The 20,981-nt window shown below is 52.4% G+C and overlaps 2 protein-coding genes across 6 annotated transcripts in view; one reads left to right on the forward strand and one right to left on the reverse strand.

The window, feature by feature from the left end:
• PIWIL1 (piwi like RNA-mediated gene silencing 1) overlaps positions 1–838 on the forward strand; it is a 35,503-nt gene extending 34,665 nt beyond the window's left edge. Inside the window, exon 21 of the mRNA XM_072953356.1 lies at positions 287–838. Coding sequence (XP_072809457.1) covers positions 287–346 — 60 coding nt within the window. The 3' untranslated portion in view covers positions 347–838. The remainder of the gene's footprint in view (positions 1–286) is intronic.
• Positions 839–8,239: 7,401 nt separating this feature from the next.
• Positions 8,240–20,981, reverse strand: part of RIMBP2 (RIMS binding protein 2) — a 220,203-nt gene continuing 207,461 nt past the window's right edge. For 2 of the 5 annotated variants that reach the window (XM_072953349.1, XM_072953352.1), the window contains 6 exons: positions 19,924–20,108; positions 19,227–19,395; positions 16,213–16,316; positions 15,340–15,411; positions 11,487–11,621; positions 8,240–9,354 (listed from right to left, as the gene is read on the reverse strand). In XM_072953349.1, coding sequence (XP_072809450.1) covers positions 9,328–9,354; positions 11,487–11,621; positions 15,340–15,411; positions 16,213–16,316; positions 19,227–19,395; positions 19,924–20,108 — 692 coding nt within the window. In that variant the 3' untranslated portion in view covers positions 8,240–9,327. Of the gene's footprint in view, positions 9,601–10,444; positions 11,038–11,486; positions 11,622–15,339; positions 15,412–16,212; positions 16,317–19,226; positions 19,396–19,923; positions 20,109–20,981 lie in introns of those variants that run through there. The other 3 variants (XM_072953350.1, XM_072953353.1, XM_072953351.1) reach the window with 3 other exon arrangements.

The raw sequence follows: 20,981 nt of genomic DNA on the forward strand, positions 1-20,981 counted from the left end.
AATAACAGTGTAGTTTTTATTTGTACCGAAAGCATATGCATTTTCTTTCCATTTAATTTGATTAAACTTCTGGGGAGTACACTCAGAGGATATGATTCCATTTTAAAGCCAAATTAGTGTCACTTAATGAACCTCAGTGTCAGAGTGAAATTCTGTCAGGAGGTGCTGCAGCCTGCAGCGTTAGTAGTGTTAAGTCTGGCCCCGTAGCTGGTAAGGCAGTGCAGGCTCAGAGGGCCGTGTGTGGTGAAGTTGAGCAGTGTAATTATTCACATCTGCATTCTCGTAGGAATTTTCAGGGAATCTTGCAAAGAGCAGGCTTGAAGTTAATGTGTACGAACACCCTTGAGCATTGCTTCCAAATGTGATGAGTGGAAACACGCACGATCGTACACAGGCCGCCAGAACTGTGACTGTGGCTGAAACGGGCACGGCTCAGCCCGGGAGCGGGTCTCACCGTCACTGCGCTGCTGCTTACCCAGTAACTGCCCTCAGCAGTTTAGCCTCATTACCGTATTATGAATGAAAACCACTTATTTTCCTTTTAGTTCTTTGAGGTAATAACTGTTGTTAACACTGTCCTTGGCTACTAGCCTCGCTTCCTGAGCCTAGTCGGTGTCTAAACATTAGAAGGAAAGAAACGTGGGATCGTGACGGTCTGGAGGCACGCCAGGGAGACAGCAAGGCCGATGATGAAACTGGCTGGCTGTCGTCAGAGCGTGGAGGCGTCTAAGAAGGTCTCATGGTACAGCTGTGAACGGTTGACTGGGGCATTTTTTTATTTGTGGATTTTTATAGCTAGTCAGTAACTTAATAAAGTCTCATACTAGCAGGTTTTAAATTAGCCCTTAACATTGAAAGGCTTTAGTATCTTTCAAACCATGAAAAAGGTGAATGAGGTAATTATGGAAAGCTGTAGTATGCAGATGACCCCCACTGCATCATGAAGACTTGGTTTTTTTTTTTTTGACAAGGGACAAAATCTCAAGGTAGTTGAAGCCAAGAAGGGTGCTGGTCGGCTCTCTTGGTCGTCCTGGGCAGTGGTTCCCAAGCCGACTCTGTTCAACTCGACCTCGTCTGCTTTGTAGTGTCGCAGGCCTCTGAGCCCCAGCCCAGACCCAGCAGTCAGGACTTCCGGGGCGGGGGCCGGGCGAGCTGCTAAGTGCCCCCCAGGCGGCTTGTCTGGGGGTTCTGGCAAAGGCCGGCTGAGAAGGCGTGTAGAGCGTGATTGATGGACTGCTGCTGGGGACCCTGACTGCTTCCTCCTGGGCGGGTTCTGCCCAGATGGGGTTACAGAGGTGGTCACAGAGTCTGGGTTTGTGTCTCAGCCTCGCTGCAGTGAGAGGAACACCTCTTCCACGATGGGTGTAGCACCGCTCGGGCTGTCTGCACACCCTGGGACCTGAGGGACACGCTGTCCTAACAGGCACTTGGAGTTGCTGGCTGCGTCCTGTCTGGGGGTGAAGGAGTGGTTCCTCACAGGCAAGTTCGGGTGCTGCGGCCAGAAGGCGGAATGGACGCGCAAACACAAAGGACGCCTACTGGAGGGCTGCTTTTAAAGGCAGCAGCTGCTTACAGTGGCAGCAGGCGCACTGGTCCCTAGAGAGGCAGGCGCAGCACAGCGCCTGTAAGGGAATCCAGTGCAGCACTTTCCAAGAACAAGGCGAAAACTCCAAAATCCAGGTTTCTTCCTTCAGAGAGAAGCACGCATTCAGCTGAAGGCTTCAGCGTTAAAGACACGCAGGCCCTCCCTTCTCAGTACCTGGTCTGACCCGTCAGTCATGTTGCAGTTGTTACGCAAAAGTGCGTTACAATAGGCAGTCTGCCCGGATCTTTTCTGGGTACACGGAGGTTTTTCCTCAAAAGTCAAAACCTTTGCTCCTTATTGAAGCGTTTTTTTGTTTGTTTTTGTTTTTTTCTTTTGACATGGTATTCCCTAGAGCTCATAGAGTTTTGTCTGAGTATTCTGGAATTTGTTGGCAAACACTTTTTCAACATCAGTTTCAACCTGATGCTATGTGAGTCTTCAGAAATGTGTATAGTTTTAAGGTTTAATCCATTCACGGAGCTGGCGTTGTCATTCCAGTGCAGCATTTCTAGGGCTGGGTGTGGTTCTGTTTGCAGTCATCATTCCAATCCAATTACTTAAAAATCCAGGGCGAAAGAGAGATTATAAAATTTTCTAGCGATCAAGTCAGTGGAGAGTGCGGGCGCTTTGCAGTCAGGTGATGGCTCGGGCTTGTCCCCCCAGTGCCTTGTGCCTCGTTGGCAGAAGTCAAGCGGGAGCCCCGGTCCCCAGACACCTCCCGCCCCCCCCCCGCATCCCCACCAGAGAACTTCTGTCCCTGAGGTCACCTGTTTCAGACCAGTGTCCAAGGAGCTGCTCGGGCTGCCTCTTTGGACACCGTCCTCTGGGCGCTCAGAGGTCCTCTGTGTCAGCAGCCCCTCCTTTGACAAGGTTCTCTTGCTTCAACACACCCGCTCTCCCCGGGACACCGTCTGCCTGTGAGTGACACGGGCTCGCCTCTTGTCCGTCCGGGTCGAGAGGTGGGGCGGGTATCTCAGCCCTGCTGACATGCCCAGGGCTCGTCTCTCTGACGACGCGTTCAGTCTGTGCTCCCAGCCCTAGTTTCCTACAACCAGCTGCCTCCCGGCGAGTGCTGCTGCTGCTGCGGTTCTCAGACTTCTCGGTCTTGAAACCTCCTTAGCCCTCAGATTGCGGAGGACGCAGATTTTGCTTTGTTGGCTCACTGGTACTCGTATATGAGAAATCGTTTCTAAAACAGTTCGTAAGCCCGTGTTCCAGTAACTGTTAGAACGATGCTGTTGTGTCCTGAAGCCTCCAGAAAATACTGTTTACTTGTGAGAGAATTAGAGTGAGGAAGGCGGATGACCTCTTAGTGTCACTGAGCTAGGTCCTGTGGCCCGTCTGGGGAACGCCCTCTGCCCGGGCGGGGAGGGCTCTTTTCCCTTGAGGTTCACACAGCAGGAGGGAGGCGGAGCTGAGGGTGGCGCGGAGCCGGCTTCCTTCAGTGGCCAGAGGATGGAGAGCAGGGGTTAGTTCACAGAGCAGCTCCTTGTCCGAGTGGGTGAGGGGTTGTGCTGTAAAGAACAAGCACGGGGGTGGGGGGAGCAAGGCTAGCGATGAGGAGGCTGCTGCGTTCTTCTGGGGAAAGGGGCGGGCCTTGCAGAATGCCACCCTTTCTGTCCTGTTTTGGTCTGCAGCTTCCTGCCGTGGCCGTTGGAGGGTGTGTCACGTGGGACGCTGATGCAGGAAAATCAGCGTATGGGAAGAGACTTCAGGTCTGCTGAAGGTCGGATTTGTTGCCATCTTTGTTGCAGCTGATTCTGGCTGGTTTTTGGTTTTCTCTTCACATCTCTTCTTTTGTGCCTGGACCTTGTGACTTAAGGAGACATGTTAGTTCCTGTTCAAGGGAGAGGCTGGTGGGTTTTGAGCAAGGGTGTGGTGTCTGCTCTGGCAACGGTCGTAGGAAAGAACCCTGAAAGACCTAGGGGTCCCCAGGCCACGCTTTGAGAACCTCTGGGTGAATAACTTATGCCTGAAGCTGAGCTGTGACTCCCCTCCCTGGAGCTCCATTTTTCCAGACGTTCAGGCCAAAACTCTTGGCATCTTCCTTGAGCCGACTCTTTCTCATGTCACCCTTTGGGTTCCCCATTAAATCTTATAAGCTCTGCCTTCACAGTGTTATGAATGTCCAGCCACGGCTCTGCGCCCTGTTCTAGCCACCTCTGTCTCCTCCGAGTCCCTGGAAGAGCCACTTGAACTGGTCTGTAACAGAGTGATGGAGTCACACATCTTCTTGTATCTGCACTGGGTTCCCATCTCCGAAAGGCAGTCACCGTGAGGGCATGGCGTTGCTGTCCTGCCCTTCCCACACTGCCCGGGTGCCCTCACCCTGCCTCAGGGCCAGGTTTCCACGTGCTCCTTCAGGTCAGCCAAGGTGTCACCAGCAGAGGGACCGCCTTCTGTATTTTCAGCATCGCACCAGCATAGAGGTGCGCCCTTTCTCTTTTCCCCAGCCTTACTGGTATCAACAGCATGTTACTTGCTGTGCTTTTTCTGTTCCCCAACTAGGATGCAAATGCTTCTAGGAATCCAGGAGGACAGAAACCTCTGACTCCCCAGTGTCTTTACCAATGTCTGACGCACGGCAGTTTCTCAGAAACTTACTGAAAGGATAAATAATGCATGTAACCCTTAACTCAGTAACCCCCCCATATTTATGCATTTGTGTTGAGGGGCCCTTCTATCCTCTGCAGTAGCTCTGCATCCTGGCTGTGTGTTCTGGCCACCAGAGAGGGCTTTAAAAACTCCTAGTGGCGGCCCCCGCCCAGTTCTCTTAAGACTCTTGGTTGGAGACTTGGACATAACGCTCAGGAATGTTGGCACCAGCTGGACTGAAATTACACCAGGCAGAGAGGTGAGCTCATCCGTGGGCAGCAACCAGTCAGGCTTCCAGGAAACCTGGGTCCTAAGTCCGAGCCTCCAGCTGCACTTCAGCACTGGATGTTCTGCCGTTGGCCTGTTTTCTTTGTGGGCACCGGGAGAAGCAGGGCCATCCAGTCCCCGTTTGCCAGTGCTCCCTACCCACCCAAGTCCAGCGGGAGGGCTGAGCAGGTGTGGCAGAAAGGAGCCCTGTGGAGGGGCCACGTGGGCTCGGCTGGGGCTCGGCTGGGGCGCGGCAGGGCTGCCTCCGGATGAGCAGGCACGTGGCTCCTGGTTCTGGGGTGCAGGGAGATGCAGCTGCCCTGCCAGGAGGCCCCCGGGCCACAGAGCGCCTGTCTTAGGAACGTGAGTGCCTTCACCCTGCCTGTTAGGGATGCCCCTGCCTCGGGCCTCGGGCCTGTGAGGCTGGGGCATCAGAGTAGGAAGTGAACCTCCTTTCGGAACAACACAAGAATCTTCGAGCACTTTAACTCCGCTGTCGTTAATCAGCTTACACGCTATTGCTTTAAGTCAACTTTCTTGTAGTTTACACGTAAGTGAATTCAGCTTGGTGAATTCTGACCAGTATACACACTCCGTTGTCTCTGTCACCATCAAGATCCAGAACAGTCCTCCCACAGAAGGTCCCTTCCTAGTTCTTCGCGAACGGCCCTTCTCACCTTGACCCCAAGCGGCCAGTGATCTGCACTTCGTTGTCTGCGTGGTGCCTGCTGAGCCGTGCACCACTGGATGTTCGCGCTGTTTGATCCCAGGGACAGACAGAATATTCGGATCCTTCCTATCTTGGGCTACTCTAAACTACGAAGAAACCTGTTCAAGCCTTTGTGTGGGCGTAGTTTTACTTCTCATGGATAAATACATAGACGTAGAGTTGCTGGACCTGTGTGCTCATGTCTGGTCCGACGAGCCGTTGTGCCCTGCACTGCGTGAGAGTTCCAGCTGCTCCGCATCCTTGCGCTGCCTGATGACGTCAGTCTGTCCGCTCCGGTGGGTGTGTGGCGTTACCTCGCTTGGATTATTCATTGCATTTCCTTGCTCACTGACACTGAGAATTTTTGTGTGCGTATTAGCCATTCTTACATCTTCCATGAAGTTCCTGTTCAGGTCTTCTGCACGTATTTTTTTAATTGGTTGGTCGTATTTGAGTTGTGAATCTTCTTTACGTGTTTTGGATACAGATGTTTTTGTCAGATATCTGCACTGTGAGTGTTTCCTCTCAGTTTCTGCCTTGCTGTTTTACTTCCTTCTGTGTCAGAGAGGAGACATCCTTCACCTTAGTGAAGTCCAGGTATCAGGGCTTCTTTCTTACAACGTGTGCTTTTTGTGCCCCATGGAAGACATCTTTCTAGCCAAAATTCTCCTATGTTTTCTTCTAGAAATGTTATAGTCTTAAGGTTTTCATTTACGCCTGTGTTCTATTTTGAGTTACAATTTTGTGTATTATGTAAGATTAGGGTCAGTTTCCCCACCTGTTAGTCCCCTTCTTCCTGCAGCATTTCTGGAGAAGACCGTGTCTCCCCCACCGAGTTGCTGTGGCACCTTTGTTGAAAATGAACTGGCTGTCTGTGAGAGCCTGTCTCTGGACTCCCCGTGTTGTCCCACTGACTTACGTCAGCATTTTACACGGAAGCAGCACTGCCTTGATCTCTGCAGCTGTGTGAGTCTCACGTTCAGGCAGTGTGCGTCTTTCAACTCTGTTCATCTTTTTCAGAATGGTTTTGGCTATTCCAGGGCATTTGCATTTCTGTACAAGTCTTTAATCAGCTTACCGTTTCTAGAAAAAGCCTGCTGCGGTCTTGACGGGCATTTCAGTAGAACCAGTAAATCTGCTTGGGGGAAAGTTGACAATCTAACAGTATTGTATCTTCCAAACCATGCCCGTTACATACCTCTGTTTAGGGGCTTTCTCATAGTCTCGAGGCAGTTCCTTACCTTTTTCAGTATACAAGTCTTGTATATATTTTGTTAAATTAGTCCCTAAGAATTTCATGTTTTTGATGCTGTTGTAACTAATTACATTTATTTATCTCATGTCACTTATATCTGTATTTTTATTTGTGATTGTTCCCTGCTGGTTTGTAGAAACACAGCTGATGTTTGTGTGCTGGCCCTGGACCCCAGCCCCTTGCCACGGTCACCTGCTGGTGCTGACAGCATTCTGTAGGCCCCGTAAGTTCTACACACAGTCACATCACCTGCAGACAGGCTGCTTCACTTCTTCCGTTCAGAAGTGTGTGAGTTTCCTCCTTGTGGTGCTGGCCGCGAGCCCTGGTGCAGTGCTGAGCACGCGGAGTCACACGGACACGCTGGCCGTGGCTCTGACAGAAGGGGGACGTGGCCAGGTTTTCACCGTCAGGTGTGTTGGCTGTTAACTTTATCAAGTTGAAATAAACTCCTTTCTTTTCTTAGTTTCCTGAACAGGTGTTGATTTTGTCCAGTGCTTTCCTCACATCTACTGATGTGGTTAGATAGCTTCTCCATCCTGTCCTGCTAATACAGCAAAAGACACCGGTTCTGCCTCCAGCGTGCTGAGCCAGCGTTCAGTCCTAGGCTGGACCACGCTGAGCCCAGCACGTCCTGCTTCTCACGTGCTGTTGGATACGTTGCTGCTAGCGTTTTGTTACAGACTCTTTCACATCTACATCCGTGATGCTGTTGGTCTAGTGTTCTTACAGTGTCTTTGTCGTTCTGGGCTAGCCTGCATTTCCGTGTTTTAGGGAATTTGTGAATATTTTCCAAAGACTTAGTCATGGTTACTTTCACTGGTTTTTTTTTTTTTTTTTTTTTGGAGAAATGGTCATCATTTCTTTTTATTCTGTTGATGTGTCTACATAACAGAGTTTACCACTTCAGTCATTTTTAAGTGTGTAGTTGCATTAAGCACATTCATGCTGTTGTGTAGACTTTAATTTCTTATATTGGTATTTATTAAACTGAAGTTTTAAAATGTAAGACATTCCACTTGATCTAGCATTTCAGTTTTTTTTAACTTTAGATCTCCAGAATTTATTCATCTCGCATTCCTGGAACTTTGTGCCCTTTGCCCAGCCTCCCCCCCACATTCCCAACCCTCGGCCCCTGGCAACCACCTTGTGCTTCTGCGTGTTCGAATGTTTTAGATTCCACATGTAAATGAGATTATGCGGTACTTCTTTGTCATCAATTATTCAAACATAACTTTTTTTTTTGTAGATGTAGTAGGTGGAAGCATAATTCAGTGTGAAGGACACTATGATAGCAGTTATAATTTTATATGCTTGTATATAGTTTCATCAAGTTATGCATTTAGATTATGTTTTCACTTTGCCATAAGCCTGTTGGTTTTACCTCTTGATTAGAATAAGCTCTATTATTTGGGGGATTTTTAAATTACAGGCTTTTAGGAAAACGTGTTGTGTATGAAACACTAGGTTGTATTTTAGTACTTAGGTGGTGTAGCTCTTTATTAGATCATTTGAATTCTAAAGTTGCCAAATGGAAATATTATGACTGCGGTTTGAATTCACTCTCGAAGTTTTTGTTGCATATGAGTATTTCACAAGAAATACTGGCTTGACGCTAATTTCCTTTTGTTTGCCGCTGAGTGGATTGTCACCAGTGATGCAAGTGTGACAGAACTTTGTAAATGACTACCCAGACAGATCAGAATTATTTTCAGAAAACAGTAGTACCGGAAAAGGTTAGAATTTTTCTTGTACGTATAGGAGAAAGGATCTCAGTTATGCTGTTGTGGTAAAAAGTGTTTAAAACAAACCTACAGAATAAACAGCACTGTATAAAATAACATTTTATTTCTATAAAATATTTTACACTAGCTGTACACATGCACACACCCACACAGAACTTAACCACACATTAATTTCCTTTTAATAAATTACCACATACTACTATATTACAATTTACAGTTTTTGAAGACACAATGGGGAAAGCTCTGTCATTCATTTATAAACCTTCCATAAATTACAAAAGAAAGGCAGTCTGAAAAGTATGTATAAAGAGTAAAAACAATTTACAAGTGGACAAGAATTACAAAATAGTAACCATCAAACCCATCTGCCGGCAACGTTGTAAATGTGTTTTTGTTCATGTGCCAATGGTGAAGGTCGGTCTGGAATCAGTTTGAACAGACTTAATTTAGGATGTTTTTGGTGTGGCTTATGCGTTAATGTGGATTGCTTTCCGTGTGTGCTGTTTGCTGTTGACTATTTGTGTATGGAGTTCTGACAGTGAAAGTAATGAAAATCCATATGCCACAAAATGTAACACTAAAAGCAGTGACTGTTACAGCTTTCTGGCACATTGGAGTGGTGGTGCTTTACCAGAGTCACTTCCTCTCCTCTCTGAATGATCTGAGTAAGTAAACATTTTCTGTGTTGCCTGGCTGGCTTTGAAAGATGAAAAGCCGGGATCTTAAGTGTGTGCAACTCGATTTCAAAGCGCTGTGTGTGTGAGGATGGAGAGCACTGCACGCACATACAGAGTGTACACCGCAGTTTTATTAGACAGTACAAACCACTGTGCATTTATAAGGCAGAACATCAAGGCGATTAAACTAGGAATTTCAAGACCAGAGTTAACGTGAGTTATGCATTATGAGGCAAGCATTTTGAAAAGGGAGAAAGGTTGAAATCATTCCTGTAAGGGCAGATGACCAATGCACAAAGGCTGAACCACAGTAGGGAGGGAGCTGCAAAGAGCTGCCGCCCCGCTCCTTCCCGAGGGCCCGCCCCCACCCGGCACCACGCGCAGGTGGGCCGGGCTGCGAGGGGGCAGCGCGGCCCTTTGTCCTTGCAGGTGGTTAAAGTGGATGGTAGTGCAAAGAGCACTTCTCTACTGGTGGCGGGGGAGAAGATTGGTTTTTTTTAGGAAGTACTTGAGTCATGAAAGCCCTAGTTTGGAATTAAAGAAAATTACATAGATTTGGAAGTTGTCCAGAAGCACATGAATCATTTCACTGCACCCAGCTTTTTCAGCAGTTTCTTGCCTTTGGAAAGCAGCCCCTTTTTCTTTTTCGAGGACATTTCCCTGCCTCTCCCAGGACTACCAGTACCCATAGATGACGTAGGTGACCCCGAATGGAGATGGGCTGTGGGGGATGGTGCTCTCCTTGCTGTACCTGAACCCTCAGGAGGAACCTAGTAGGTACATTGTTACAGTTTATTGAGTGCATGAGCGCCAAGTAACAGCAACACACTGCCCCGCTTCCCACCAGGAGAGGTTAGGGGTGCTGCCCTGCTGCCGGGGCGGGGCCCCACGGGGAGCACACGCCCCTCCCGTGGCTCGGCTCAGAGACCCCCACCACCCGGCCACCCGTGCTGGCTCTCAGGGGAGGGGTGGCTGTCAAAACAAAGCTAGGTAGTTTACTTGTAAATTAAGACCCAAAGCAGAGGAAAAAACAAAAAGTGAAACTGGAGTGAGAGTCAAGTTGGCCGAGTACCCAACAGTTATCTTAAAAGCAGAGGTTCTTAAAGGGAATCGTGTTGCATTGGAAACCTACGGGGGTATGTAAAACCCTGACCCTGCCGAGCGCACTCCTGGGTGGGTTAGTTACTGCAGAAACACTGGAGATGGCACACCGGTTGAAAGAAAAAAAAAAACAACTAAAATGAACCTTAATTACAATCAAAGAAAGCTTAAAGGCCCTTGGTGTATGCTTTCATTATTTCCAAGCGATTAAAGACGCGTCTGTGTCAGCACAGAGCGCACGGCGGCGTCTCGCTGCCTCGGCACGGGCGCCCGAGATCGCGGGGAGCTGTCCTCCCGCTGGTCCTCCCCTCACCAGAGCGAACCGTTTTCTAAAGAGTGTTCACCGTTCAACAGGCCAATGGTGTGAGCCAAGGGGCTTCAAGCTTGCTTGGATTTACAATCAAGGTCTAATTCTAATGGAAAACACCTATACAGCATCCCGAGTACACCTGAAGATACCGTGTGTTCGGCTAGTGCAGCGTCTGAGCTGCGCGCTCGCTCGCTCAGTATTGCATTGGTACCAACGGCGCCGTCCGCAGCCGCCGCGCTCCCAGCGCGCCCTGCGCCCAGGAGCCCGGGCGCCCTGGGAGGGTGGCGCCCGCGCGGGGCGGCCAGCGCCAACTCGAGAGCGCCTCGCTCGCTCTCCTCCTCCGCTCCATCTCGAGTTGTGCTTTTTTAAGTAAAATTTCCTACAGTAAACATTTACTAGATTGTGCTTTTTCCACGAGTGGCTAACAATGCAATATGCAGCTTTAGTCATGAGGAGACATTGGAACGCTCTGTGTAAACAAACAATTAGCCTGTTAAGAAATATGTTCCCAATGGTGGCCTTTCAAATATTCTTAATGTAAGTTGTAGGAAATGATTATTCAAGATGACTGATTTCACTACAGATTCAGTTGCTTTACAACTGAGACCAAGTAATGCTTTAGGTCCAATGAGGTTTTGAGACATATTTCTTTTCTGTCACCCCACAGTGAAGCCTTAAGTCTACCGCGTTAGCCGGGCTAAGGTAGCTTAAGCCGGTATCTGTATGGGTATCTTCAGTTGCTCACTTACGTGAAGGCTACATTGCCTGATTAAGGTGTGAAATGAACACTCTTCTTCTGTTTCCAAGCAGATGAGCAAAGAAATAAAAATATATATATAAAAATATAATATATAAAAACTTGCAGTGATGAAGTAAAATAAAAATGAGACACTAAACATGAATGTAATCTACTAGTTAAGTATGGCTGAGAAGTTCTCCGGTCCTTGTTAAGGGGGCCTGCTAACACCCTAACCGGGCAGGTAGCTGCGACTACCCGCAGACCTGAGGGCCAGCCGGCCCTTCCACTCGTGATCACACTGGAATGTGCATCTGACGCAGGCTGGGAAGTCCCTTTGTGACTAGAGCAGGTGATGAGGCTCAGGATTAAGAACTTTTAGACAACCCCCGTGGAAGGGCAGAGAAGAACTATGGGCACGTGCTTTCCGGCCCGGGGAACAGAAGCAGCGGTGCGGGGGCCGCGGGGGCCGCGGGTGCGCAGGGCGGGGCGGGCGGGGGCGGGCTTACCCGTTTGGTCCTGGAGCGCGGCTGCGTGTCCTGCGAGTACTGGGATGGCACGTCGGAGAGGTAGACCTCCACGTCGTCAGGCACTTCTTCTAGGAAATTGGAAGGTACAAGGCCTCTCTGCCCATTGAGCTCCCCCTGAAAACAGGACCAAGGCAGAAGGACAACTGACTGCCTTTGCAGAAACCCACTGCCCGCTTTAGCGGAAGGAGCAGCTCAGAGCAGGGGCGCGCGGAGTCCATTCTGGCTCTGAAGCGGTGGGAGTTGGGACTCTGTTTCCAAACTGCTCTGATGGTAAGAAAGACCGCGCGCGGCCCTGTGCACAGAGTCTCGGCGGGGCTGCCCGGGTGGTGCCGAGGAGATGCTCAGGAACCGCTTAGTGGCGCTCAGCCCTGGCTGCCTGGCCCACCCCGAGGGACCCCGGGAGCTAGCTGCGCTCAGGCACGTGGCGGGGGGTGCGGAGTGGAGGCCGGGAGGTCAGGCGCCGAGGCAGGACTGGGAGGACTGACCTGCTCGGCCTGTTGTTTCTCGTTCTCCGCGTGAATGCTCACACAGCAGGGGAAATGAAAGTGTCCGCACCCGCCCACCCCGAGGCGCCTGCTTCAGCTCGGTGTGCATCCTTCCAGAGTGTTCTACCCATTCGCATATCCACGCCCGTAACGCAGCCCAGCCGCCCAGCAGACACCAGTCCCGAGCGGCGCACAGCCCTCCTTGCCACTCCCCGCCCCCTGTGCTAACCTGCCCCCCAAGAACCAGACCCAAGTTCAAAGCTGACTGGCCTGGACAACATGGGGGTGCGTTTCTGTGTTCGGGAGATGACAGTTGGGAAGAGGCGGCCTGCCAGGTCCGAACTCCCAACTGTGCATCCACGGATGCGATCCACAGGCTGAAACGGAAACCTACACCAAGGGGGAAAGTGCAAGTCGCGTTCCTAGTAAGGGGGGATCGCGGGTGTACACCCTCTACAGCCTCACCCGAACAAGTCAACAGTGGACAAAGGACTGAATAGTTATCCCCCCACCCCACCCCCAAAAAAGACAGACGGCCCAGGAGCACAGGGAAGCTGCTCCGCACACGACTCAGGGAGACGTAAAGACGACGGCGGGAGAAGCACTCACGTTCACCGGAACGGCCGCTGTGAAATGCTTGGAAATACTGTTGGTGAGGACGTGGCGAAACTGGAACCTCTGTGCACTGTTGGTGGGCGTGTGAAATGGTGTGGCCACTGCGGGAGAAACTACGGCGGTTCCCCGAAAAGTCAAAAACAGCACGAGCCAGCAACTCCATGACTGGACGTACACCCCAAAGCCGTGAAGGCCGAGTCTTGAACAGGTGCTTGCACACCTGTGTTCACAGCAGCGTCACTCACGGCAGCCAAGAGACGGAGGCAGGCTAACTTCATCAATGGATGAAATGCATGAACAGTGGAGGAGTATTCAGCCTTAAAAAGGAAGGTGATTCTGGCCCGGGGACAGTGTGTTAAGGGAGCTAAACCAGTCAGAAGGCCGCAGTGAGGCTCCTGGCGCGGTCAGAGTCAGAGTCGTGAGGAGGTGTCGGGCCCGGGGCAGGGGGGACGTGGGTTCGCGTTTCAAGGAGACACAGCCGGCCGCTGCAGGACGGCAAGAGTTTGCGAGCGGGACACGGCGACGGTTCTACAGTCCGAGCATACTTAGCTCGTAAGTGACTCAGATGGTCGTTTTATGTGTATTTCATCACAAATAAAAATTCAGGTTGACTTTTTAAAAACGGGCAGCCCCAGGCACGTCCCGTCTTCCTGCGCAGTAACCCCCCGGGCCCTGCGCACACCTGCGCGGCCCGCCCCGCCCCGCCCCGCCGCCCTTTCTCCGTGGCTGCTCCTTCCAGGCTTCACACCCCTTCGCTGCTTACTGCGCACGTGCCCGCCCGGTGACTTCCTTCTCACCAAGGGCTGCAGACAACACCTGTACGTAAGACGCTCAAAACCCTGTCCCGTCCGGCCCCTCAGTGAGGCCAGCGCGGCCAGATCGCCCTCCAGCAGCTGGAGACCACGTTCCTTGCTCCTGGGTGAGCACCGGCGGGGCGGCGGGCTTGCGTCTGGGGACCGCGCTCCGCGCTGCACGAGACACAGCCCCGCAAGCAGGCCCCGGGGCTGCGTTCCCGCCCGGAGCTCCAGGCCTCCAGGTGACGCCAGAGCAGTGGCCGTGACCGCGTCGCGGCTCCTCGCGCGCTCTCCTGAGCCTCCCACCCTCGATGCCATTAAATCACGTCGCACGTGCCTGCGACGCCACGCGGCCGCGCCCACGCCGTGTGCCCGGCGCAGGCTGGGGGCCCTGCAGCCTTCTGGGGGCGCGCGCCCCCACCTTGGAGGTACTCGGCGTCCTGTTCGCGCCCTCGGGTTCCGCGTCTTCCTTCCTCCGTGTGCTCACCCGCCTCCCCAGGGGCACCTCAGTGCAGGCTCCGGGGCCGCACCAGGCCGGCTCACAGCACGCCTCCTGGACGCCAGCGACGGGCCGCCTGGCGGCCCGGGGCTCCCACTCCCTTCAGCAGCCCACCGGCAAGCCCGACAAGCCCCTGTCTCTGAGAGAAGACCTGACCTGGACGTTTGCCCGCTCGCACGCCCCTCCCTGCCCGACCCCTGCCCTTGCAGCCCCCGTCCCACTGCTGATGTGCTGGAGGCCAGACGCGAGCTGTGGGAAGGCCTCACGTCCGAGCAAACGGTGCCGCTGGTCCCCGCCGGTCCCCGCGCCCAGTCAGCTCACGCAGGGCACGCGTTTGGCTGACACAGCACAAGGGTTAAGGATCACAGGTACCAGAAGCCTCAAGTGCCTGGCGACAACGCGGCGACTTAACTGGGGATGTCACGCGTCATGGAGGGAGAGGCCCAGAGACAAGAGGGGTCCTTCTGGCTACGCCCACGCTGTCGTCGCGGGAACAGCAGTCGAGCCCATGAAAGAGCCGCCAGCTCTCTTGAGAGTGGTTACGATTGCGCGTGATGTCAAAGAACGCGGGTTTGGGGAAATTTAACATGTTTGGTGTCAAGTTAGGTGTTCTTGTTTATGAAATAAAAAGTAACGGTAAGTGGACTGGGTGGTCAACTCAGTAAATTCGACCAACAAAGTAACAGTAAAGCCATTTGGTGGTGAGAGAACTAAAAAATGAACATTTCATATCAATTTACATCTGATTCTCATGATCATATAAAATTTAAGCAAGGTCATTCGAGAAAAAACAAAACATAATGTAGGAATGGGCATGTGCAGATAATATTAGAAAAACATTTTTAAATTACCAGAAAATACTATGTCCAGTTTTGTCTGAACACTTGAAAAATCTAAATGAAAGGCATGGTTTTCCAAATATATACACATTTTTAAAAACTGACTCCATAAGAAGATAGTTATTTAAACAAATGAAAACTTCTGTACAACTGCATTCTGAAAAGGCACTGAACCTGGACGACGTTTAGGCTGACTGCAGGCACATTCACGTGGTGACGAGACCTACCTGTGTCACTGATCTGCTCCGAGGACAGAAACATACTGGAACCTCTCCAATTCACTCAGTATCTCTAGAGTAATCCTGATACCAAAAGCCATAAAAAAAGGTGCTCCAAAAAATACAGATAGATAGAATTTCTAGAATATAAGTGTAACTTCTGAATAAAATGTTAGCACGTCAAACCCAGTGCTTTCAAAATAATTATGAAAAATAGTTGTATACAAGTCAAAATTTACTGATAAAAAGTAAGCTTAGCAACGAAAACAGGACACTTAGCATCACAAAGACTGACTGTACTGATAATCTAGCCTGACACACAGCAGTACAAAGACGAGTGACACAAGTGCTGAGAGGACAGACAGAGGTTTCAAACACTTACGTAGTAGAAACCATCTTCATCAATTTCACCAAAAACAGTGATGATGTCTCCCGTGCAGAACGTCAGCTCGGCCTGCAGACAGAGCACAAGGTCAGCGCTCTTCCTGTGCACAGAAGTTGCTTTAAAAACAACCCATGATTTCTGGTATTCTTTCTTTTTTTTCCTTATTATTTTGGTATCAAATGTATTCGTATTTAAGTGTAAGAATGTAAATACACTTACTCTGTTTCCAGCATATTACATACACTGAACATACCCGTATTAGAAAAGAAGGAACTTTTTCCAGTCAGATTTCGTCCAGGCAGATAAGGAAGAAGGGCACGAATCTAATGAACACCTCTGTTCAAGCTTCGTAGAAAAGTAAGGACAACTCAAAATGCGGCCAGCGCGCAGGAGAAAGGCTGCTGCGCTGGCTCGCGGCCAGCTCTCTAGGCCATCAGCAGGTTCTGCTGGCGGCCCCGCCATTGGAAGTAGCCAAAGAGGTCACTTAGAGCCTGGAGCGCTGGGATGTTCTCTGCAGTGTGGCGACCACTGCACACACAGCCTTTCTCTGACTGTAAAAACATCTGTAGGTAAATGTCAAGTGTGCGCGACATGCCAGGCTCCTGGCTGGAGGTGGGCACACACAACCCAGCAGATACCAGAGAAATGGCACTTATCTCCCTAGACATGAAAGTGAAGGGACAAAGCTCGTATCTAAGAGTCGCCAGGCGTCATACGCGCACGAGCCCGGACAGCACAGACCCCGAAGCTCTGAGCCGGAACCCCGAGCCGGGGCCGCGGGAGCGCCGAGGAGCGCGGCTGGTGCGGAGTGGAGCCCCGGGAACACCCGCCCCGCCCTGCCCCTTGACCGCGTGCGGGGTGGGGGGTCACCTCCACGTCGATGTTGGGCGAGCTCTCCCTCGGGTCGTAGTCGTACAGCGCCACCATCCGCCGCGTGGGCGCCGCGCGCGGCCTGCCGCCCCTGCCGCTCCTCTCTGTCCGCGTCACGGGGTGGGGAGGAGAGTCGCCATGAAGCGTTTCGGCGTCCCGGGGCCCTGTCTCCAGGGCGGCTCGGGCGCGGCCCCCGCGGCGGGAAGGCCCGCCGACTCCGGGCCAGCAGCCATGCCCACCCCCCCTTCCCCCCGGGCTGCTGGGCCACCAAACCGGGCGGCTCTCCCCGGGACCCGAGGCGCAGCCTGGCTCCGCCCCCGGAGAAGCGTGGCTCCGCCCCGGGGGAAAGGGGCCCCTTCTCCTCCCACCCCGGGCCCCTTCCCGCCGCCTCCCCTGCGCCCTGTGGCTGTGCTGTCAACAGCGCCCCTTCCAGAGGACGATGGCGCAGGGGCTCCAGCCGCCCCGCTGTGTGGCCGCAGGCGGGCGGCCCGCGGGGAGGGCAGAGGGGCCCCTCCAGGCGACGCAGGCTGCCTGGCCAACCCCGGTGTCAGGCATCTGGTAACTGTTCCGGGGAAACTGGGATCGAAGCATTGCTTCTGAGCCCAGGCCCTTTTTGCCCACAATCAATTTTTGGAATTTACAACAATTTTTAAAAAGCATATAAATGAGAACAATATATTAAAGGCCAGTGTTTTGAAAGCAACACGTTAGTTATGCGGCTTCTCAGCGGTTGCAGCAGGCGTCGTGTCTGCGCATGAGCCAGCCCTCGGCCACTGGGTAAGAATCTCTGCTTTCATCTCGCTAATTATCAGAGACATGCAAATCCAAACCACACTGAGGTGGCACCTCACACCAGTCAGAATGGCCATCATTCAAAAGTCCACAAACGATAAATGCTGGAGAGGGTGTGGAGAAAAGGGAGACCTCCTACACTGCTGGTGGGAATGCAGTTTGGTGCAGCCACTGTGGAAAACAGCAGCAGGTGCCTTAAAAGACTAAACTAGACTTAACATGTGACCCAGCCATCCCACTCCTGGGCACATATCCAGAGGGAACTTTAATTCAAAAAGATACATGCACCTCAGTGTTCACAGCAGCACTATATACAACAGCTAAGACATGGGAACAACCTAAATGTCCATCAACAGATGACTGGATAAAGAAGCTGTGGTATAGTTATACAATGGAATACTACTCAGCCATAAAAAAGAATGGAATACTGCCATTTGCAGCAACATGGATGGACCTAGAGATCATCATTCTAAGTGAAGTAACCCAGAAAGAGAGAAAAATATATGATATCACTTATATGTGGATTCTAAAAAAAGACAAATGCACTTACTTACAAAACAGTAACAGACTCAGACATAGAAAACAAACTTAGGAGGGAAGGGGGTGAGAAGGGATAAATTGAGAGGCTGGGATGTGCAGATACACGCTACTGTATGTACAAAAGATAAGTAACAATTTCATAGTGTACAGCACAGGGAACTATAGTCAATATCTTGTAGTAACTTATACTGAACAAGAATATGGAAATAAATCTGTATGTGTATGTATGACTGAACTATTATGCTGAGAAACTGACACAACACTGTAAACTGACCATAGTTCAAAAAAAATAATCCATACCCAACCTTCTTGGAAAAAAAGAGATATGAATAGAAAAAGAAAAGAAACACTACTTTCACTTCAGATAAGCAGCGCACCTCTGCAGGGCCTGCAGGGACGTTTCCTTGAACAAGGCACAGCAGTGACCAGTCAGTGACGGCGCCTGCACGCGCTGCCAGCACTGCAGGGACGGTGCAGTACGCGTCTCTGAAGGTGGCGGGAGCAGCACACCTACTCTGTCGAGGTATAATTTACATCCAGGAGGACTCGCTCTTCAGTGAGTTCTGATAAACTTGGTTGCACATCTCACCACAGCAACCCAGGCACAGAACAGTGCCACCACCCCACCACTCCTTCACGCTCCCCTGCTGTCTGCGCCAGCCCGGGTAGCCACCGATCGGCTTCCTGTCCCAGTGTGCCTGCCTCTTCCAGAACACCCTTTAAGTGGCATCACACAGATACAGCTTTTGGGGCCTGGCTTCTTTCATTCGGACAGTGGTTCTGAGGCCCGTTCACACCACTGAACGGATCGACAGTCTGTTCTGCTTTTACTGGCGGGTGGTACCCCCTCACATGGGTGCACCACAGCTATTTATCCACCTGGAAGGCGTCTGAGTGGTTCCCAGTCATCAGTGACTGTGAGTTAAACCACCATAAACATTCATGGACAGCTTTTTTGTGTGCAAAGAAGAGAGCACTAGTACTAATACGAGTGGAGCTGGACTGGACTAAGTGTAGGTTTAACTCTACAAGAACCCACCCAACTGTTCTGGGAAGGGATTGCATCATTTGACACTCCACTGAAACCGAGCAGGACCCTACAGGGCCTTCCTGGGGACAGGACCCCCTCCCCACCATCCCCTGCCTCTTATTTGTAGAAAAAGTTCAGCCTTTTAGGCCTTTCCTGAGTTCTAAAGAGCAAATTTAATCAGAGAAGTGAGAAAAATACAGAAACAAAGGGAAATAGTCAAGCAAGATGAAATAATAGTTTAGCTGTAAAGCAATGCCAAGGACCCTTCACTCCTCCTCAAGGGCTGAGGACGATATCCTGAGAGTTGTTCTGCAGATGCTAAAACCCCCACCAGGTGGAGGAAGTTCACTGCTGACCACCAGCACACAGACCCCAGACCGGCTGGCGCCAGAAGGCCCACCCAGTTACCTCACCACCAGCCAATGAGAAGCACGCCCATGAGATGATCAGGCCCCCTGTGGCCCCTCCCTCACCTTGTTTTTAAAGGCCCCTTCCCTAAAAGCCATAGGGGAGCTCCGGTCTCCTGAACACAAGCCGCCGGTTCTCCTTGCTGGGCGCCTGCAATAAATGCTGTGCTTTCCTTCACCACGACCTGCTGCGCGCAGACTGGCTTTGCTGCCAGGTTCACGGGGAGCAGGGGCTCGCTGCTCACCTATTTTCTCCACAGGTGTGTTCAGAGGGAGGAAGCCTTGTCTGAGAAGCTGGTCCATCATCTCCTCGTCGTCTGCTTGGATTTCGGAGACCATGTTGCAAGGAATAAGGCCGAGCCGGGCACAGGTCTCCCCGCGGTAGAAGCCATCAGCATCCTTATCCCCGTAAACCTGCAGTGTGAGAAGCGGGAGGAAGGCGCTGGGGGCTCGGGAGCACATCGGCTCTGCCGCGAGGCCAGCGGACGTGCGGAGCACCGGAAACACGTGTGCGTAGCCCTGCCGCAAACCTGCCTCCCCAGGAGCGCGTTTCGGCCCCGGGCCTCCCTCCCCGCCGGGGCTGCCAGCCCAGGCCGGGGCTCCGCCGCACGCGCGCGCGCCCGAGGCCGCACGTCCCGCCTCCGGCCGCAGCAAACGGTTCCCCCGGAAGGAGGCGGTGCCACTGCCGGGCATTCTGAAGTGAGTCATCTCCACGGGCAGACTGCGCGTGGCACTCCGCGGGGTGAGCGCCTCTGTCCTTCAAAGGCCGTTTCACTGACCAGCATCAGGACCACTACGAACGGCGAGTCACCAGCGCCCCGTCGCCCCTCCGTCCCCCGGGAGCACCGCTCTGCGCCGGCTGCGGCGCGCCGCCCCTCCCCTCCCCCGCAGGTTAAGGCGCCGGCTGCGGCGCGCCCCCCGCCCGCCCGGCCGTGCCCCCACCTTGATGATCTGCCCTTCCTTGAAGGGCAGCTCCTCCTCTGCGGCATCTGGGTTCGGGGACATGGTGAGGGGGTCGTAGTCGAAAAGAGCCACAAAGATGCGCGCCTGCGGCTCCTCCGCACCGGGGTCCGTCTCTGACTCCTCGTAGAAGTCCGGGGAGAGCCGGCCGCGACCCCTGTATTCATCTGCGGGCGGGTGGGGTGAAGGACAGGTGCTGGTGATGCCTGCCGGCCACCCCGCACCGCGACCCAGCCATCCCCCACCCGCGACCGGGGACGTCCGCTGGCACATGAAATGCGTTTTGGAAAGTGAGGGGAATGGATTTGGCACTTTAACTTTTGTCTTGAAAAGACAAAAACATTCCTTACTGTGCAAGCGGGAATGATCACCTCGACAGATAGCTCAGAAAAGCAAGTAACATATAAAACCCAGGCAGCAGGGTGACTCCAGCCACGAGGCAGGTGAAGGCAGCAGGAGACAAGGACACTGTGCCAGTGACCCCTGCAAAGCAGGCATGAGGGACGGGAGGGCGGCCACCGGGTCAGGCCCAGAGACCCAGGATGTGCTTGTAACAGGCGGGCACTCGGGAGGTCTGCAGTGCACGCGCTCACTGGCCGCAGCCTGAGACCGGGGCCCACGCTGCCCCCTCAGCTCTGAATACTAAGTGGCCGTAAGTGCACCCGTCACTGCAGTGAGCCAACGGCCTCCTGGCAGAGTCGAGTTTCAAGTCCACCCACCACCCAGCTTTTTGAAACCCTAGTAATACCCATGCATGGTATCATCATAGACATGTGCACATCTCACCATCCACGGGTCTGTACTAGGAAACGAGGGTTGGCCAGCAGAGAATACCATTCCGACCTCACGAGAGGGCTCAGAACATCAGTGGGAAGTAAATGAGAACCACTCCAGCCCTCGGAACAAGCCAGCCTGCCCGGGAAAACTCGTCACCAGCTCACAAGCACAGGAGGAGGGAAGAGGCCAAGGGGTGGGAAGACAGGAGAGGCGCTGGGGAAAAAGCCAGGAAACCCACTTCTTTCACCGGCAGACACGTTGAG

Source organism: Vicugna pacos, chromosome 32 (assembly GCF_048564905.1).
Source record: "Vicugna pacos chromosome 32, VicPac4, whole genome shotgun sequence".
Taxonomy (NCBI): Eukaryota; Metazoa; Chordata; class Mammalia; order Artiodactyla; family Camelidae; genus Vicugna; species Vicugna pacos.